At 45.6% G+C, this 21,856-nt stretch overlaps 1 protein-coding gene across 1 annotated transcript in view; it reads right to left on the reverse strand.

The window, feature by feature from the left end:
• The window catches only part of LOC132832576 (complement C4-like), a 155,108-nt gene that overhangs the window by 37,595 nt on the left and 95,657 nt on the right, over window positions 1–21,856 (reverse strand). The window contains exons 27-31 of the mRNA XM_060850669.1: window positions 16,298–16,466; window positions 13,203–13,405; window positions 10,020–10,178; window positions 3,978–4,071; window positions 87–237 (exon numbers count right to left, since the gene is read on the reverse strand). Of these exons, the coding sequence (XP_060706652.1) occupies window positions 87–237; window positions 3,978–4,071; window positions 10,020–10,178; window positions 13,203–13,405; window positions 16,298–16,466 (776 nt within the window). The remainder of the gene's footprint in view (window positions 1–86; window positions 238–3,977; window positions 4,072–10,019; window positions 10,179–13,202; window positions 13,406–16,297; window positions 16,467–21,856) is intronic.

Raw genomic sequence — 21,856 nt, forward strand, 5'->3', positions numbered from 1 at the left:
CCTGTTTCAATTTAATGTCAGAGCGAGCATGATTTTATTATTTCAACATGGTACACATTATGCTCTGCTTTGTATGAGTCACTCACCATGCACACACTTCATAATATATTGTTGCGTCTTTCTCAGGATCTAGGACCTGTCTTCTTGCCCGGGATCGAAGATCAAACCAGTCAATTTCGCTCAGGGGTTGATCGGCTGGGACAAGTTCTTCATAGTCTTCATAGTTGTAATCTGGAGCTTTGGTGACAAGAGTAAAGTAATTCTAAAATTGGAGAATGATTCAACAGAGAAGAATTGCTTTTGTAACTCTATCTGCTCTGCTGCTCTTTCTAATAATTCCTTTAATGATCTTTCTGTCAAGTATTAATGAGTTCCCTTTGAAATCTGCTTCACATACTCTTCCAGGTAGTGTGCGTCAGATCACAATAAAGTACCAAAAATACAATAAATTCTTGCTCCACTTTGATTTCTTTTCTGAAAATTGCCTGAAAACTATCTCCGTTCGACATCAATCCCTTTTACACTGCCAAAGAAGCATTTCTTCTTATGTACAGTACAGGTAATTCTTCTATAACATAATGGTTGCGGCCTTGTGCAATCCCGCGTTGTAGAAAAATCTTGCTTTTGAAACAGTGTTTAAAGTGTTGGTGATGTAACCGTGTTTCAGTCAAGACACATTTTAAACACTCCCACTTTAGAAAGTGTCCTCAATTTGTCCATCGCGTTACAGCAGATTCACGTGAATGAAAAGCACATTATAGCAGAATGACCTGTACAGTAACCATTCATAATGCTAAGCAACACAATATGACTTCCCTTTAGTCACTGCCATTCTCAAGAGGTTGGACCTCCATTTTTACAGTCTATGCAAACATCCCTCTACTGTGCTAACACTTCAGTTGTTCTGTCCTGCACCTCCTGTATGGCCTGTGAATATTCCTAAAACATGGTGCCCATATTGGATAAAATATTTCAACTGAGGCCTAACCAATGCTTAACCAAAGGTTTGATGGAAGATCCTTGCTTTGTGCTCACTTCCTCTTTCACTACTTGTTCTGTCACTGTCAAACAATTGCAATGCATGAGCTCCCTTGTTTTGCACCTATTTAGATTAGATTCCCTACGGCCCTTCGGCCCAACAAGTCCACACCGACCCTCCGAAGAATAACCTACCCAGACCCATTACCCTACCTCATATTTAGCCTTGTCTTGGCAATTTAGCATGGCCACTTCACCTGACCTACACATCTTTGGATTGTGGGAGGAAACCCACGCAGACACAGGGAGAATGTGCAAACTCCACTAAGACAGTTGCCCGAGGTGGGAATTGAACCCAGGTCCCTGGCACTATGATGCAGCAGTACTAACCATTGCACCCAATTTCAACTCCATTGCCTTCCTTAATTCTTTCCAGTAAATGTCGCACCTCTCTTGGCACATTTCATTTCCATTCTGCTACTCAGTCTGCGATGATGTCTATGTCTTGCTGAGGTCTCTTACTGCCCCCCTCACTATTTCGTGCCCTCCTGAATATCCATCCATTCATTCAATGCTTGTAAGCCAGGAAAACATTACATTTCCTGCGGCTAGTTTGTGAATTCCTGGCCCGACTCTTCCAGCTTCCCAGCCAAATTCAACCCTGCAGCTGTGATGTGAAACTATAGGTGTTGTTTCAATGATATTGAATCCAACCTTAGTTACAGCTATGACTACTTGGAAAATCTGCAAGATCCGATGGGTAAAATCACATGAGAAAATGAACATCAGAGGTGGTTTTGTCTAATTGTTCTACTATTCTTATATAAGGTAGGCACAGATATGATGGGCCAAATGATCGCTTTCTATGCGGGTGGCATGGTGGCTCAGTGGTTAGCACTGCTGCCTCGCAGCACCAGAGTCCCAGGTTCAATTCTAGCCTGTAGACAGACCACCTGTGTGGAGGTTGCACACTCTCCCCGTGTCTGCATGGGATTCCTCCGGGTGATCTGGTTTCCACCCACAGTCCAAAGATGTGCAGGTCAGGTAAACTGGCCATGCTAATTTGCCCACAGTGTTAGGTGCATTAGCAGAGGGAAATGGGCCTGGGTGGTGACTCTTCAGAGGGTCAGTGTGCATTTGTTGGGCTGAAGGGCTTGTTTCCACACTGTAGAGAATCATACTGTAGCCTTTTCTACATACATGCCCTTACTATCATGCTTTAGTATTTGAATCCATTGTGATAAATATAATTTCTTTGCAGCATTAAAGTTTCTAACTGTGTTTTTTAAATTGCTGAGATAGGAAAGGACATTGGCCAGTTAGAAAATTCACTGGAAATTAAAAATTTAGAAGTGTAAGGTTAGAAATGCTTACTGAAGCATTTACTACAAATAGATATTTGACTGACTTACGCTGTTCTGTGTGAGATTAAAACGTGTGCGCAGATCTGAACTAATGGTCACTTCCCACAAACTGACTGTGAACAGAAATGATCAGCTCCCTTGAAAACAATGTAGCACCTTTCAAAACCAAATTGAAAAGGATGAAATCTATAATTGCATTGATCAATGGTTATTACTATTTAGGACAAATGGTGACACATGTGATTCAGGAGTTGGAAAAAGGAAGCTTGAAGTAATTTTATGAAGAGCAAGGCATGTGCTAACAATGAGAATATTCAAACTTGCCAACAGGAATAGAACATAGAACATTACAGCGCAGTACAGGCTCTTCGGTGCTGACCTGTCATACCAATCTGAAGCCCATCTAACCTACACTATTCCATGTACGTCCATATGCTTGTCCACTCATCATACATTTGCTCCGTTTCATTGTATACCTAAGTATGGGCAGAGAGGAAAGGTCTATGGAAGAAAATAGAAATGTGGATCCTAAGACGCATGCTAAAAACATTCCAAATACAGTTAGACATATGATGAGGTCTTCGTAGGAGAAAAGGCAAAATTAACTCTTAAAATGTGATACAGTTTTTTGTCTGTTTGATTAGAGCTGAAAAGCTGTAGATAATTCTTTCTAAAGAACAACATGGAAGTCAGCAGAAAGAGACGTTATAGAGTCATGGAGTCAGAAATCATGGAAACAGACCTTTCAATCCGTGCTGATTATAATCCCAAACTAAACTAGTCCCTCCTGCCTGCACTTGGCCCATATCCCTCCAAACATTTCTTATTCATGGACTTATCTAAATGTCTTTGAAATGTTGTAACTGTATCCGTATTCACCACTTCCTCTGGATGTTCATTCTACCTACGATCACTCTGTCTAAAAAAAATTGACCAGGTCTTCTTGAAATCTTTCTCCCCCCACCTTAAAAATACACCTCAAGTCTTGAAATCCCCCACTCTTGGGAAAAGACACCAGCCATTCACCTTATCTACAACCCTTCATAATTTTATAAACCTCTATAAAGTCATCCCTTAGCCTCCAACACTCCAGTGAAAAAGGTCCCAGCCTATCCAGCCTCTCCTTATAACTCAAACCTTTCATTCCTGGACAATCCTGGTAAATGTCTTCTGAATCCTCTCCAGCTTAATAATATCCTTCCTATAACAGGCCGACCTGAACCGGACCCAATACTCCAGAAGGGACCTCACCAACGTCCTGTACAATCTTAGCATGATGTTCCAACTCAAAGGTCTGAGCCACGGAGGCAAGTGTGCTAAATGCTGTCTTAACCACTCTGTCAATGTGATGCGAATTTCAAAGAATTATGTACTTAAACCTCGAGGTCTCTCTGTCGGATGTGGGATGTCACAGATGAGCTACCGTGGATGCGTGAAGATGGAGAAAGACAGATGAGAGTGACACTCTGTAACAGCAGACCCCTGGGAAGCAGCAGCTACACATGACAGCAGTACAGCAAACATCCATAAAAATGCAAATATGTATCTCCAATAACTGGCCCATGCCTCCTCAACATTGTAAGATCCCAGCACATTTGATGCAGTGAGAACAATGTGGGGTGAACCAATACTCACCTTCGTATTCCACCTTCCCTTTCACTGTAACCTCAAGCCTGAAATAATCACATGTATTCTTGGGCTCCGAGATCAGCAGGTAGGATTTCAGAAACTGTAAGTCACAGAAAGAAACAGGGGTTGTTAATTATCGCACTTTGCAAAAGGAAGTGGGCAATAGTGATATGTACAGGATCTTGGCTGCCATTTTCAGTCAGTGGACTCAATTTTCAATGGGTTAAAATCTTCCCCATGTGTGATTGTGTGTGTGTGTGTCTATGTGTGTGTATGCATGTGTGTGTGCGTTTCTGTGAGTGTGTGTATGTGTGATTGTGTGTGTGTGTCTATGGTGCACATGTATGTGTGTGTGTGTCTGTGAGAATGTGTGTGTGTGTGTGACTGTGTGTCTGTGTGTGCATGTATGTATGTGTTTGTGTGTCTGTGAGAGTGTGTGTATGTGTGATTGTGTGTGTGTCTATGTGTGTGTATGTATGTATGTGTGTGTGTGATTTTGTGTGTGTGTGTCTGTATGTGTCTGTGAGAGTGTATGTGTGTGTGTTATTGTGTGTGTGTCTATGTGTGTGTATGTATGTGTGTGTCTGTGAGAGTGTATGTGTGTGATTGTGTGTCTGTGTGTGTGCATGTATGCATGTGTGTGTGTGTCTGTGAGAGCATGTGTGTGATTGTGTGTATGTATGTGTGCGTGTCTGTGAGAGTGTGTGTGATTGTGTGTGTGTATATGTGTGTGTGTCTGTGAGAGTGTGTGTGTGATTGTGTGTGTGTGTCTATGTGTGTGTACATATGTGTGTGTGTGTGTCTGTGTGTATGTATGCGTGTGTGTGTCTGTGAGAGTGTGTGTATGTGATTGTGTGTGTGTCTGTGAGAGTGTGTGTATGTGAGATTGTGTGTGTGTCGATGTGTGTGCTTCCATGCATGTGTGTGTGTGTCTGTGAGAGTGTGTGATTGTGTGTGTGTCTGTGAGAGTGTGTGATTGTGTGTGTGTGTGTGTCTATGTATGTGCATGTATGTATGTGTGTGTGTCTGTAAGAGTGTGTGTGTGTGTGTGTGTGTGTGTGTGTGTGTGTGCGCGCGCGCTTCCAAGGGAGGATTTTTTCTGTTTGCCATGTGTCGGGGTATTGTTAAACTGGGACGGAAATTGGCCTGATTAATAAAACAAAATACATCCTAAATCAAATGACAACAAAAAAACCTATGAGGTGATGGAAACTCCTTTCAAAGCTTTATACCTTGCTGGAATGTTAAATTTGTCTTTTTTCAACCAGCTTATGTTTAAGGTGAGTCAAAAAGTGTGATGCTGGAAAAGCACAGCCTGTCAGGTAGCATCGGAGAGCAGGAGAGTCGATGTTTCGAGCACAAACTCTTCATCTGGAATGATGAATGGCTTATGCTTGAAATGTCGATTCTCCTGCTCCTCAGATGCTGCCTGACCGGCTGTGCTTTTCCAGCATCACACTTTTTGACTCTGCTCTCTAGCATCTACAGTCCTCACTTTCTCCTTGTGATTAAGGTGATATCTTTTTCCTCCTTTATTCAATCATGGGGTGAGGGTGTCACTGGCTAGGTAGCATTCATTGCCCATCCCTAATAACCCAGAGGGCAGTTAAGAGTCTACCACATTGCTGCACGTTTGGAGTCACATGCGGGCCGGACCAGGTAAGGACAGCAGATTCCCTCCCTCAAGAGAATTAGTGAACTAAATCAGCTTTTCCAACAATGGACACATTGTCATCATTGGACTCTTAATTCCAGATTATTTAAAAATCTAATTCAAATTCCACCATCTGCAATGATGGAATTCGAACCTGGGGCCCTAGAAGCTGGGTCACTGGATTAACAGTGGCCATTTCCTCCTCTTCTTTGTGAATGTTTTGAGCCAAGTGTTCTTGATTTTACCTTCCCTAACATGATTACGGATTAAAAGAAATGGAAAATACATTCTGAGAAAATGAGAAACAGAAAGGAAATAGACAATAGCCAAATGCAGCTCCTGTGAGTAGAGAAAAATGTTGAGCGATGTCCAATAGGTCTCTGTACTGGATACTCTCCAGAATAAATGATCTAAAAATTAATATCAGTCTTCGTTGCATCCAGTTCATCACTAAGGAGGAGGCAGTGAGGAAGCTGAAAGGTCTGAAGATGGATAAATCACCCAGACCAGATGGACTATACCCAAGGAGATTGCTGAGGAGATTATTGAAGCATTGTTGGTGATCTTTCAGGAATGACTGGAGTCAGGGAGGGTGCCAGAGGGCTGGAAAATGGTGAAAGTAACATCCCTGTTTAAGAAGGGAGGGAGGCAGAAGATGGGAAATTATAGGCTGGTTAGTCTGACCACCGCCATTGGTAAGATGTTAGAGCCCATTATTAAGGATGAGATTGCAGAGTGTTTGGAAGTGCATGGTAAAATAGGGCTGAGTCAGTACAGCTTTGTCAAGGGGAGATTATGCCTGACAAATCTGTTAGAATTCTTTGAGGACGTAACAAACAAGTTAGACCAAGGAGAGCTAGTGGATGTGATCTATTTGGATTTCAGAATAACAGGACAACCTTTTGGAACTGAGATGAGGAGGACTTTCTTTAGCCAGAGGGTGGTGAATCTGTGGAACTCATTGCCGCAGAAGGTTGTGGCAGCCAAGTCATTGAGCGTCTTTAAGATGAAGATAGATAGGTTCTTGATATGTGAGGGGATCGAGGGTTACAGGGAGAAGGCAGGAGAATGGCATTCAGAAATGCATCAGCCATGATCAAAAGGCAGAACAGATTCAATGGGCCGAATGGCCTAATTCTGCTTCTATACCTTATGGTCTTATGGAATAGATTGTAATGTAGTGAACGGGGAGCTGATTGCTTATTTATATCATGCCTTATGTTTTGTGCTATCCTGTATAATATCGGGCATGCAAAATCAAAATGCTCCCGGCCAAACTGAAAATCCCACTGTTTGATCATGATATTTGGCAACAAATCAAATGATGGCCGGTGTGTCAGAACACCCTGAGACAAGACAGAGGTGCGATTGACAGACTAAACACATTTACTCACACTCAGCGTTCCAGTTCCTCTACCCTTAACTTCGATGGTGATGTTGTACCCAAGTGGGAACTAATGAGACAAAATATGTTACATCTCCTGTTAGATCATTTATCATTCAATAGACATTGTCTTCGACTTGATGTTATTATGAGCGCAATACACATGAAATAAACTCTGCTACCATTCAGTATCTGCACTGTTTTAAACACTTGTTGAATGGCCTTTGTTAAAATTTAACCATAGCCAGACTCTTTTTTCACACAGACAGTGGCTCATGTGTGGAGCGAACTGCCAGAGAATTCGAATTAGAATTAACTTTATTGTCACAGATACTCAAAGTGAGTATGTGCTGCCTCTTACAGTGATACCTTCGGTATAAAGGTACCCAGGTATAACGTCTTCAGTTACAAAACTTAGAAAATAGAGAAATAAAATGTTCAGCATTGCAGAAATAAAAGTTCAAAACAGCGGTCTTCCAACCCATACTAAACTGGCCCCTAGCTTCACTGTGGGTGCAGGTACAGTTGCAGCATTTAAATGATGTGGAATGAATCATCGAGTCCCTATAGTGTGGAAACAGGTCCTATGGCCCAACAAGTCCACACTGACCCTCCAAAGAGTAACCCACCCAGACCCATTCCCTCCCCTATTACTCTACATTTACCCTTAACTATTGCACCTGACCTACAGATCCCTGAACACTATGGGCAATTTAGCTCAACCAATCCACCCTAACCTGCATATCTTTGTGACTGTGGGAGGAAACCAAAGGAAACCCACACAGACACGGGGAGAATGTGTAAACTCCACACAGACAGTCGCCTGGGGCTGGAATTGAATCCTGATGCCGAGCGCTGTGAGGTAACAGTGCTAACTGCTGAGCCATCACGTGCATAGGAAAGGTTTGGAGGAATATGAGGAATACAGGCAAGTGGGATTAATTTGGTTTGGAAACATATTCGATGTAGATTAGTTAAACCAATGGATTTGTTTCCTTGCTGTTTGATCCTGTGACTCTATTTCATTCATTGCTTGAATCAATTATTTTTTGAACTGTGCACTAATTTCTCATATAGTACAATATTGACTACATTTCAAAAATATCCTGGCCGTGGAGAGCCTACGGATGACTTGCGGATGTAAAATATGTTATATGAATGCAGGCAAAAGTGAGGACTGCAGATGCTGGAGATTGGAGTCGAGTATGGTGCTGGAAAAGCACAGAAAGTCAGACAGCATCTGAGGGACAGGAAAATCAATGTTTCAGGCAAAAGCCCTTCATCAGGCCCTACCATATGAATACAGGCCAGAGGTGGTAGTTGAGTCACTGAGGTGTGTGGTCTGGAAGTGTGGTGGGTATTCATGGAGTGGAGTGTTGTGGATAGGGGTGTATGGTCCCAGTGCCAGGGACGCGGTTTCAATTCCACCCTCGGGCGACTGTCTGGTGTGGAGTTTGCACGTTCTCCTGTATCTGCCTCGGGTGGTCCTGCTTTCTCCCAAGATCCAAAGTTGTGCAGGTCAGGTGGATTGGCCGTGTGAAATGCAGGGTCACAGTGATAGGGTAGGGATGTTGGTCTGGGTGGGACATTCTTCAGAGGATCGGTGTGGACTCAATTGACTGAATGGCCTGCTTCCACACTGTACGGATTCTGTGGTTGAGAGGGTGGCAGGGTTGGTTTCTGCTGCTAGTCACTGAGCCGCACCAGAAATTAACAGCAAGACAATACTACAAGTACTCGAAGAGAGTGGTACTGGGAAAGCACAGCAGGTCAGTGGAATGCCACAACGATTGGTGCGGAGTCCACTACCTTTTGTCATTTACATAAATGATTTGACATGAGAATAAGAGGATAGTTGGTAAGTTTGAAGATGACACCAAAATTGGAGGTGTGGTGAACAGCAAAGAAAGTTACCTCAAGATTTCAACCGGATCTTGATTAGACGGGCCAATGGGCTAAGAAGTGACAGATGGAGTTTAATTCAGATAAATGTGAGGTGCTGCATTTTGGGAAAGCAAATCTTAACAGAACTTATACATTTAATGGTAAGGTCCTTGGGAGTGTTGCTGAACAAAGAGCCTTGGAATGCAGGTTCATAGCTCCTTGAAAGTGGAGTCACAGGTAGATAGGATAGTGAAGAAGGCGTTTGGTATGCTTCCCTTTATTGGTCAGAGCATTGAGTACAGGAGTTGGGAGGTCATGTTGCGGCTGTACACAACATAGGTTAGGCCACTGTTGGAATATTGTGTGCAATTCTGGTCTCCTTCCCATTGGAAAGATGTTGTGAAACTTGAAAGGGTTCAGAAAAGATTTACAAGGATGTTGCCAGGGTTGGAGGATTTGAGCTACAGGGAGAGGCTGAACAGGTTGGGGCTGTTTTCCCTGGAGCGTCAGAGGCTGAGGGGTGACATTATAGAGGTTTACAAAATTATGAGGGGCATGGATAGGATAAATAGACAAAGTCTTTTCCCTGGGGTTGGGGGAGTCCAGAACTAGAGGGCATAGGTTTAGGTTGAGAGGGGCAACTTTGTCACACAGAGGGTGGGACGTGTATGGAATGAGCTGCCAGAGGATGTGGTGGAGGCTGGTACAATTGCAACATTTAAGAGGCATTTGGATGGGTATATGAATAGGAAGGGTTTGGAGGGATATGGGCTGGGTGCTGACAGGTGGGTGTGGATTGGGTTGGGATATCTGGTCGGCATGGATGACCTGGACCGAAGGGTCTGTTTCCGTGCTGTACATCTCCATGACTCGACGAGGTCGGGCAGCATCTAAGGAGCAGGAGAGTCGACGTTGCGATTATAAGCCCTTCATCAGGAATGGAGCTCGCGCTCGAAACGTCAACTGTCCTGCTCTTCGGACGCTGCCTGACCTGCTGTGCTACTCCAGTGACGCACTCATCAACTCCGATCTCCAGCATCTGCAGTCCTCACTTTCTCCTAATACCACAAGTATTGTCCAACAGGTCCAACTCTCTGAAGCTAAAGTCTTTTGATTGAATATTCACCTTTAACTCGTCCTGTAGCAACGCGTTGTCCTGCTGTATGTTGACAACTTGTTTCGTCATCTGAATTGGATGGCTGAATGTGAAATGCAGGTTCAACGGCTCTGGCTGAAAGGTAACGATACTGTACTCGGATAGAGCTTCCAGGGCGACCACTGTATCCTTCCGGGAGAGCAGAGACAAATGCATCAATTATTTGTAATTGACCTGTTCATTTAGCTTTAGTCTACACTTCATTTTGATGCAGTCTTTTGGCTTCACACCCTGACATGGACTCAGACTTGCTGTCTCAGAGACAGGGACATTGCCACTGCATTATGAGACCCTGAAACAGAGAACATCTGACATCATCTGTCCAGCATTAAGTAATGGATAATTCATCCTGTTCTAGATGTGAGTAGCATTCTCTAAACTCCATGCGGGAAGCACTCATTAGACAGGGTCTACAGAATGCCTGTAATTACCCACGTGTTAGTGAATCCTTCTCAATCTGAACAACCACGGGCTCAGTGGTTAGCACTGCTGCCTCATGACACCAGGGACCCAGGTTCAATTCCAGCCTCAGGTGACTGTCTGTGTGGAGTTTGCACATTCTCCCCATGTCCAGGTGCTCTGGTTTCCTCCCACAATCCAAAGGTGTGTCGGTTCGGGTGCTAGATTGGCCATAGTGTCTAGGGCTGCATTAAATATAGAGTAATAGGGGAATGGCTCTGGATGGGATACTCTTCGGAGGATCAGTGTGGACTTGTTGGGCCAAAGGGCCTGTCCTCACACTGTAGGGATTCGATGCATTCCAGTTGAAAGCTAATTTGGTGTTTTTAAATTCATTCACAGGGTATGGATGTCATGAGCTATGTTGGCATTTATTGATTATCCAAGGGTGACCCAGAAGGCATTGAAACATTGCTGCGGATCTGCAGTCACATGTAGGCCAGACCAGGTAACAACTGCAGTTTCCTTCCCTCAAGGATATGAGTGAACCAGATGGGGGTTTTCCTGACATCATAGTCATCATTCAAATTTCAATTCCAAATTTTTTATTGAATTCAAATTCCACCACCTACCAGGGTGGGGTTTGAATACTGGAGCCCCCTGGAACTTTACTTGGATGTCTTTCTCTCACTCTGTCTGGATTAGACAATAGACAATAGACAATAGGTGTAGGAGTAGGCCATTCAGCCCTTCGAGCCTGCACCGCCATTCAATATGATCATAGCTGATCATTCCTAATCAGTATCCTCTTCCTGCCTTATCTCCATAACCCTTGATTCCACTATCTTTGAGAGCTCTATCCAACTCTTTCTTAAATGCATCAGAGACCGGGCCTCCACTGCCCTCTGGGGCAGAGCATTCCACACAGCCAAATAGTCAAAAGGTAATACCATGGGACCATTCCCTCCCTGTAATCATGTTGGTTTTTTTTTCTGAATTCTGAGGTTTTTCTCTGCCAGCACTGAAAAAGTTGCATTGAGGGTTTGAGCAAGTGTAAAGCTCTAGTGTATCAGATATCACTGTGACTCCAGTGTCCCCCGTGTTCTTCATTTGTGGTTGTAACTGCAATGATTAAGCCGAAAGTTCCGATTGGTGAGGCTGGTCAACATTAGTGCATCCTAGAGGGTACAGAGAAGGTATCTGGCAGCTTTACCAAAACCGACATGTGAATTGTAGAGGGGGGGAGCCCACACTAAATGGGCTGCAGTGTTTACAAGAAGGTAGCTCACCACCACCTTTCGCAAGGCATCTTGGGAAGGGCAATAAATGGTAACCCAGTCAGCACACAAAGAGGGGCATTGACAGGATAAATAGACAAAGTCTTTTCCCTGGAGTCAGGGAGTCCAGAACTAGAGGGCATAGGTTTAGGGTGAGAGGGGAAAGATATAAATGAAACCTAAGGGGCAACTTTTTTAAAAAAAAGGGTGGTATGTGTACGGAATAAGCTGCCAGGTGGAGGCTGGCATCATTGTAACATTTAAAAGGCATCTGGATGGGTATATGAATAGGAAGGGTTTGGGGGGATATGGGCCAGGTGCTGGCAGGTGGAACTAGATTGGGTTGGGATATCTAGTCGGCATGGACGGGTTGGACTGAAGGGTCTGTTTCCATGTTGTACATCTCTATGATTCTGTGACTCTATGACTCTATAATGCTAAGGGAGAATGAATGAAGACTTCCTCCACAATATTTGTTATTTGCTCCATTCAAGAATATTCAATACGTAATATGATGTATAAAATCAAGTGCTGTCTAAATTATGTGCATTACATAACGATTGGAAAGTGTGAAATGACAGGCGAATGCCTGATTTCAATGAAGTCAAGTTACAGATTGTGCTTCTGTGTGGAAAGTATTCTGGAGTAAAAGCAAACTATCTAACTTAACTTAAACGTAACATCAACCCCTGTTGCAATGGTAACTAAAACAAAAATCCACGATTTTGCCTGGTTTGCTTGTCTCATCCCCAAATTACTTTCACTGCAAGTTGAGGTGAAACAAAATAAATAAACCAATTGCCCAAAAGTCCCATGACATACAGTGATCGACAGTGATGAATTAAGAGAACAGGAAATGACAAGGAGAAACTGGCGACTTCATAAAAACCCTACAGGGTTGGAAGCAGGCCATTCAGCCCACATTGACCCACTAAAGTACGTCCCAGCCAGACCCTCCTCACCCTATAACCCTGCATTTCGCATGGCCAATCCACCTAACCTGCACATCCTTGGACTGTGGGAGGAAACCAGAGGACCTGGAGGAAATCCACACAGACACAGGGATAATGTGCAAATTTCACACACAGTCACCTGAGGGTGGAATCGAACCCGAGTCCCCGTGAAGCAGCAGTGCTAACCACTGAGCTACCAATCTGCCCGAATTCCAAGGAAGCTGAGGGCCAACTTTTTCACGCAGAGAGTGGTGCGTGTATGGAACGAGCTGCTGGAGGAAGTGGTAGAGACGGGTATAATTAGAAAATTCAATAGACATTTGGACAGGTATCTTGGAGAGGGCAGGGTAGAGGGATATGGACTAAACGCAGGCAAATGGGATTAGTTCAGATTCGGAAATCTGGTCAGCACAGACGAGTTGGAGCGAAGGGCCTGTTTCCGTGCTGTGAGACTCCAGCAGTTCCTCCTGCTCTGGCCTCAATGTGAAATAAATCACCACAATTAGTGACAACACTCAACATACCTGAGTTGAACGGTATCCTCCACCATAGCTCCGTTGCTCTGTTAGCCATTTGACGATAGGCTTGGCGTACTGGAGATCTTTCATAGCCAGCGTCTGAAGCAAGGCGTAAGCGGTGGTCTCCACGTTCGCAGCTGAAGCTTGCCCTCCTCCGGCTCCTCCACCGCGCGAGGTTCCATCATCATCCCAAAAGCGGACATCGTCCTCTATTTCCATGCGGAAAGCGGGAGAGAGATCATGTGACTCAGCGTTACCACACAAAAGCAGGATGTCTCCCGCTGCTTTTGGACGACGAGAGATAAACTTCGAAGGTAACCGGCCACGTGGCAAAGTTTCTGTCCTGGGTCTTTGCAATAGGTTCGCGCACTCATAGTTTTTGCTAAGTCTGGGCCACAATGCCACACAGAATCGACAGTTCCTCGTTAAGCCTTTATGGGGCCGAGAGCGACACAGGACAGGGGTAGCTTTGCCTACCTCATGCTCAACTGCCTTTGAATTGAGTGGCTTGCTAGGCCTTTCCCATATGGGTCGCCACTTCTCAGATGGAGTCAAATGTAGGCCAGACCAGGTTAAAAATGGAAGATTTCCCTCACTGGAGGGGCCTCCTGCTGAACTATGACTGACAACAACTTGAATTTTTATAGCGCAGTGCTAAGGCATCACTTGGCAGTGAACTCGCTGGAGGGGAAGGGAAATGGAAATCTCAGGAGGCTACATGGTACGCCACTGATGGGTGGAGGTGGGGAGGAGGTGTGCGATGGGGATTGTTGTTGGGGCTGGTCATTTAGAGGCAGCAACCGTCTGAGGGAGGGCTCTCTGCATTGCCTGTCCTGCACGAAAATGACTTGACTAATGCCAGTGCTCTGGGACTCCACTTTCCCAAGTTGAAGTTACGCACGTCTCAGTGAGACCTTCTCCTCCAGTCCAGTCCCAGCAGCAGCGGCCCCAGTCTGCCCCCACGCTGTTGCTAAGGGTACTGCATTGCCATCCCTCATGGTAGGCTTGACCAGCTCCTGGGGGGAGAGGAGAAGGGTGGCCATTCTGCAAGGTGATAGCAGTCTCAGCCATCGCCAATGACTGGACATGGTGCTGAACACTTACCCTCAATCCAGCTCACCATCACACCCCACACTCTTCTTTCCCCCAGGTATCCACTTGGAAATGGGACCTTGGTCAAGATGATCAACTCCTTAGGCACTCACCTAGTGTGATACCACAGCAAGTGGAATGTCACATCAGGCCACATTGTATCCACTGGCCAAAAGTCAATTCTATTGCCGGTGATGGAGTGTCAGGGGTGGCCTATTTTATCATGGTTATTTTACGCTTGCAGCCGGAAATCACTCTCTGTCTCATCAATGTTGAGCAATCATGGTCAAACATTATGTCTCATAATGCCAATGTGCTTCAATGAAGTCTTCTAAACATGCTTCTCTGTCTGCGTCCTCACTCAAGCTCACACTTATTGACACGTTGGAGGTGAGTGGTCCGCACAGTGATACGAGAACGTTCAACCACACTGGCGAGCGTGAGGATTGCAGATGCTGGAGATTACAGTCTAGATTAGGGTGGTGCTGGAAAAGCACAGCAGGTCAGGCAGCATCCGAGGAGCAGGAAAATCGATGTTTCAGGCAGGAGCCCTTCATCAGGAGATCTTCCTGCCTGAATTGTCGATGTTCCTGCTCCTTGGATGTTGCCTGCCCTGCTGTGCTTTTCCAGCACCGCTCTAATCTTGACGTTCAACCACACCCTGAGCTCTGAAGAGAATACACATTTCATGCTCTCCTCTGCTGGCAATTAGCAACAGTCAACTGTGTGGCCTCTTCCTGACACGCTGTAAGCTTTTACCTCTGCTATGGTCTTTCTACCTCACGGTGAGCCAACGCCAGGTAGAAATCTACAATGTAAGTGAAACACTGCACTATGCCACCAAATCAATGAGCTGAAAGTGTGGGGCTGGAAAAGCACAGCGGGTCAGGCAGCATCCGAGGAGCAGGAGAATCCATGTTGGGGAATAGGCACTTCACCGCCAAATCAATGTGCCTCATAAATGAGTCTCCGTCCTTCAATACTGTACTCCACTCGTGCCCTGTATAACTGAAGCATAACCTCCCTCCTTCCATGCAGGTAGACAGGATTGTGAAGAAAGCATTTGGTAGGCTTGTCTTTATTGGTCAGTGCATTGAGTTTAGGAGTTGGGAGGTCATTTTGAGGCTGTACAGGACATTGGTTAGGCTGCTTTTGGAATACTATTCTGGTCTCCCTGCCGTAGAAAAGATGTTGTGAAACTTGAAAGGGTTCAGAAAAGATTTACAAGGATGTTGCCAGGATTGGAGGGCTTGAGCGATAGGGAGTGGCTGAATAAGCTGGGGCTGTTTTCCCCGGAGCGTCGGAGGCTGGGGGCGACCTTTTACGAAGTTTATAAATTCATGAGGGGCACGGATAGGGTAAATAGTCAAGGTCTTTTCCCCAGGCTAGGGGAGTCCAAAACTAGACGGCACAGGTTTAGGGTGAGAGGGGAGAGATATAAGAGGGACCTAAGGGGCAACCTTTTCACATAGAGGGTGGTGTGCGTGTATGGAATGAGCTGCCAGAGGAAGTGGCGGAGACTGGTACAATTACAACATTTAAAAGGCATCTGGATGGGTACATGAATAGAAAGGGTTTAGAGGGATATGGGCCAAGTGTTGGCAAATGGGACAAGATTAATTTCGGATACCTGGTTGGTATGGATGAGTTGGACCAAAATGTCTGTCTCTGTGCTGTACATTTCTTTGACTCACAATTCTAAATATTTAAGGAAAACCTGGTAGTGTCATAGCCATCATTTCTGACTCTGTTTTAAAGGTTTCTGAAATTCCCAGCTGCCATGGTGGGAACTGAACTCACGTCAATGAAAAGTGAACAAAATTGATTCATTGCTAGCGTCACCAAGGATGCCAGTGTCCTCTGTATCCTAGAATATTTTGCATTATCCCATGCGCCAGCCAAAACAAAAAACTAAATTACATAAAGTGCTTGAGACATTGCTTAGACGCTGTTAGCCGTGAATCCAAGCATACCTTATTTACGACACTCTCTGCTAGTTCTGCCATTACCTTGAATGTAAATGGCCATCTCTTTCAATTTTTCATCAGCCAGACGAGCAGCTGAGCTTTCAGGGTCATACAATGCAAGCGCGTAGGCGGTGATCATTAATGAGTACGGGCGCTGGATATTGTCAAGCTCCTTAGAAAGGTAGCTAATTGCTTTTGAAATGCTTGCATTCTGTAAGAGATTGAGACACAAGAATAGGAGAAATTCCCAGAAAAGTAACGGGGAATGATTTTCTTCTGACTCAAAATCAGCATTACTGAAAAAAAAATACATTCACGCAACACTCCCCGACATGTGCAGATTTTCGTTTTTGCTTTGATCTGACCGGTCAAGATTGTTGGCTCGGAAACTTGCCCTAAATCAGTTTAACTCCAATACTTTATACAACCAGTAGTATGTAGCTTAAAAATACAGGCTTTGGGAGCTGAAGTGAAGGTGCCTCTACCTCAGTGCATTAATGAAATGCTGCTCATTTGTTGACACGTGTGCTGAGGGAACAGTGCACTCTCACTGTTGCAATGGGCAACATACAGTGAATCTTCTCCTTTACATCAATGGGTGGCACACATAGGAGGGCACTCAAGTCACATTGCAGCAAGGCCGCCATAGTTCTGGGGGATTGAATGGCTGCTCCCTCATTAGAGAGATTGTGGTTTAACCTGAGGGTCAGGCGAGGTTGGGAAGATGGGAGCTTCACAGCGATGTTAGCCAATGTGGGAACTGGAACCCACCTTGCTGGCAGTCACAACAGAGCCAACTGAGTGAAATGAGAGCAGTGCCCACTTTCGTTTGGAATGTGAGACAAGTGGCAGAGCCTGTGAAAGGTGAGGCGTGCTAACAATTCAGCACAACAACCTTTAGCTGTCACATCCCGCTGACCTCATGTCTTGCAGTGACAGCGCCAATGATAGGAACCGAGGGAATTATTCCCTCCTCCCAGGTCTGGAAGGATATAGTTGGCACTTTGTTGAAGAATATCAAGAAAAGAATGGACCACCAACCTGGCAGAGACCCCACATCCCACCCCACCCCACCCCAGCCCAATAAGGGAGGAAGTGAGGACTGCAGATGCTGGAGATCAGAGCTGAAAATGTGTTGCTGGAAAAGCGCAGCAAGTCAGGCAGCATCCGAGGAGCAGGAGAATCGACGTTTCGGGCATGTCCCCTTCTTCAGGAATGAGGAGAGTGTGCCAAGCAGGCTAAGAGGAGGGACTTGGGGGAGGGGAGTTGGAAATGCGATAAGTGGAAGGGGGTTAAGGTGAGGGTGATAGGCCGGAGTGGGGGTGGGGCGGAGAGGACAGGAAGAAGATTGCAGGTTAGGAAGGTGGTGCTGAGTTTGAGGGTTGGGACTGAGACAAGGTGGGAGGAGGGGAAATGAGGAAACTGGAGAAATCTGAGTTCATCCCTTGTGGTTGGAGGGTTCCTCCGGAGAAGATGAGGTGCTCTTCCTCCAGCCGTCGTGTTGCTATGGTCTGGTGATGGAGGAGTCCAAGGACCTGCATGTCCTTGGTGGAGTGGGAGGGGGACTTGAAGTGTTGAGCCACGAGGTAGTTGGGTTGGTTGGTTGGTCCGGGTGTCCCAGAGGAGTTCTCTGAAACGTCCCGCAAGTAGGCGGCCTGTCTCCCCAATATAGAGGAGGCCACATCGGGTGCAGCGGATGCAGTAAATGATCTGTGGGGAGGTGCAGGTTAATTTGTGGTGGATATGGAAGGATCCCTTGGGGGCTTGGAGGGAAGTGAGGGGGGAGGTGTGGGGGCATGTCTGGCATTTCTTGCAGTTGCAGGGGAAGGTGCCAGGAGTGGAGGTTGGGTTGGTGGGGGTGTGTGGACCTGACAAGGGGGTCACGGGGGAGTGGTCTTTTCGGAACGCTGATAGGGGAGGGGAGGGAATTATATCCCTGGTGGTGGGGTCCATTTGGAGGTGGTGGAAATGACGACGGATGATACGCTGTATATGGTGGTTGGTGGGGTGGTAGATGAGGGCCAGTGGGGTTCTGTCCTGGTGGCGATTGGAGGAGTGGGGCTTAAGGGCAGAGGAGCGGGAAGTGGAAGAGATGTGGTGGAGAGCATCATCGATCACGTCTGGGGGGAAATTGCGGTCTTTGAAAAAGGAGGCCATCTGGGTTGTTCGGGATTGGAACTGGTCCTCCTGGGAGCAGATGCGGCGGAGACAAAGGAATTGGGAATATGGGATGGCATTTTTACAGGGGGCAGGGTGGGAGGAGGTGTTGTCTAAGTAGCTGTGGGAGTCGATTCATGACATTCATAACATGGCGGGGTTATGTTAGTGATTTTCCAGTTCTCTGGACCTTCCATGACTAGAGTGATACCTGAAAGATCACCACTAAAGCCTCCACTATCTCTTCAGCTGTCTCCTTCAGAGCTCTGGGATGTACTCCATCTGGTCCAGATAATTGATCAACTTCCAGACCTCTCCGTTCTTCTAGCACCTTCTCCTTGGTGTTGGCCACCATACTCAGCTCTGCACCCCTCCTCCCCACTGACTCTGTTGATTTTTTGGGATATTACTCATGTCTTCCACCGTGCAGACTGATGCAAAGTATTGCGTTCCAAATAGCAGTGTTTATACTGAATCCAAATTCCCCAATGCATTAGGCGCAAGCTCCTTAAATATCAAGATGTTTCACTGAGATTGTTTGAACATAAGAACTGGAAGCAGGAGGAGGTCATTAAGACCCTCCAGCCCACTCTGCCATTTAATATGATAATGGAGGATCTCACCTTGACCTCACTTCCATTTCCTGCCTACTCCCCATAACCCTTCAACCCATCACCTATTAAAAATCTGCCATAAGTGTACTCAACGTCCAACACACTCTGGGACAGGGTAATCCATAGCTTCACGCCCCTTTGAGAGAAGTGATTCCTCCTCATCTCTGTTTTCAATCTGCCACCTCTTCACCTAAAACTGTGCCCTCTCGTCCTACATTGTCACACGTGAGGAAACATCCCTTCTCAATCTACTTTGTCAATCCCCTTTGAGCATCTTATGCTTCTCAGTCAGACCTCCTCTTGAATTGAAGATCTGAAGCCAATGCACAGATAACAATGGGTGATGATCCCGTCAGGACTGCAGTGCCACTCCCACACGATATGGTCTGAACCATAAATTTAGTTCTTTATCTCTGAAGTTTCTTATTACTTTTGGTGGTTGGCGCAAAACCAGTGGTGGTGAACCCATCAACGGCTTTGAGCCTGTCTTTCCAGTTTGTTATGTACGTTCACTGCATTGTCACAAAGCCACACACTCTCGGGTGAATGGTCAACACTGAGTCTTACCACTCGTTGTTGGGTTCCAAGATCTTCGTGAAAGAAAGTCCAGGATCTCATCAGTGCTATTGTGACAAAGGCTGTGGTCGGAATTTTCGGGTCTCCTTTTATAATTCCACCCTTCAAAAAAAAAATGAAAACACCAGCAGACACTTTATTTTTAAGAAATCACAGATTAGGCTCAGATTCACATTGTCACTAATTTGAGTTATTCATAGAACCCCGACAATGTGGAAGTAAGCCATTCGGCCCATCGAATCCACTTGATCCCCCCCGAATAGCATCACAACCAAGTACACCCTACCCCTGTTTTGAAGGTAGAGTGGAATGGCAGATTATCCATTGGAAAGGCTGAATGAAGTTAGAGTGTGAAATGTTCTCTACTGTTCTGAAATTAATATCAATGCCAGCAATGGTGCATAAATATCAACAATACTCCATTAATCAAAGCACCCCTACAGTGTGGAAGCAGGCTATTCAGCCCATTGAGTCCACACTGACCCTCTTAAATACATCCCACCCAGACCCACCCCTTTTCCCTGTAAGGTTGCATTTTCCCATGGTAACCCACCAAGCCTGCACATAATGCAGCAATTTAGCATGGCCAATCCATCCTAACCTATACAATCTTTGGACCATGGAAGGAAACCTGCACAGACACGTGGAGAAGGTGCAAGCTCTACACAGACAGTCACCCGAGGCTAGAATCGAACCCAGATCCCTGGCGTTGTGAGGCAGCAGTGCTAACCACTCAGCCACTGTGGTACTTTACTGTTGGCACTATCTTATGATGAGCAATACCTGGTCGACTGTGAACATTTAAAAAAAATCTTTTTTCACATTCAATACGATAATCTGTTTCAGGAAGGATACAGTTGTCTAAGGAAGTATCCATTGAGTGAACATGATAAAAGATTCAACCAAGCTATTCTTACAATTAAGAACCTGAGCTAGATTTGTGAGAACGTTCCTGTAGTGAGATTTAGGAAGCGTTGTTAGAGTGGCTTATAATTTGAAACATAAATGGGAGGGGGAGGCAGCCAGAAATGGCATTATTCAACTGTCAGAGACTCAGGGAAGCAGTGGCTGCGCAGGAAGTGGGCAACCCAGTGGAGGGAAATAGCCAATCTACCCTGTCATCAGCATTCTCTCCTTCTGTCAATAACTTTTAATCAGAACTTTTGGTGCTATTGGAACGCTATCCATCAGTCAGGAAATTGTCAGTGTTCAGCAAAAAGCTATTTTTGCACACCTTCCAACTGAAGTTATATTGATACAGCTATCATTGCATCTAACTGAGTGTTAATCTTACGTAGGGTGCTAGATCATAATTAAGAGTTCTTGCGTGGGAACCCCACTAGAGGAAACCACATACCACCCTGAATTGGAAAGATATCACCGTTCCTTCAATGTCACTGGGGTGAAGTGTTTTAGCTCACTTCCTGACAGTAATATTGACGAACCTAGTCAAAACTGAATGCTGCAGTTCAAAGAGGCATGTCACCACTATCTTCTCAAAGGTGAATAGCATTGGGCAAAAAAGTGCCGGCCCAGCCTGCAGTGCCCACATTTCATGAATGAATGAGAAACAAAAGGCCCCCTGAATTGGCCTGGTAAGCCATTCAGTTGTCTGGCCCTAGCCACCTGCTGTTCACTATGAAGGTACAACCTCTCTGTACATCAGGATAGTCCGACAGTACTCCACTACTTTAGTGAAAAGACACCTGCACAGATTCCACCCTCCTTCGCCTGGTCGAGCTCACCCTCACTTTCATGAGCTTCTCCTTTAACCTTCTTCAGGTCGAAGATGTGGATATGGGAACCCACATTGGTTCTAGCTCTGCCTGTCTTTTGGCGGCAGTGTTAAACATTCCTTCTTCCAGTCCTCATCAAGCCTCCCTCACCCACAACCCTTTCCCGGTTCCACCCATCTACTTATCAGTGCCGCTTCCCTCTCTCATCCAGAATTGGGAACACCATCAGTTTCCATCCATCTCCAAGTCTGATTCTTCCCTTTCCTTTCCTGACTTCTCTGTTTCTACCGAGAGTGTGGTGCTCGAAAAGCACAGCAGGTCAGGCAGTATCCGAGGCGAGGGAAAATTGATGTTTCGGGAAAAAGCCCTTCATCAGGAATGAGGACTATATTTCTATGTCTGGGGATGGGCTGTCCGCCTAATATGCATGATAAGCCTCACCCATTCCCCTAGTTACCTCAACCATACGTCCTCACTCACTGCTTCCTACAAGGATTCCCTTCCATTCTCTCAGCTCC

Source organism: Hemiscyllium ocellatum, chromosome 35 (assembly GCF_020745735.1).
Source record: "Hemiscyllium ocellatum isolate sHemOce1 chromosome 35, sHemOce1.pat.X.cur, whole genome shotgun sequence".
NCBI lineage: Eukaryota > Metazoa > Chordata > Chondrichthyes > Orectolobiformes > Hemiscylliidae > Hemiscyllium > Hemiscyllium ocellatum.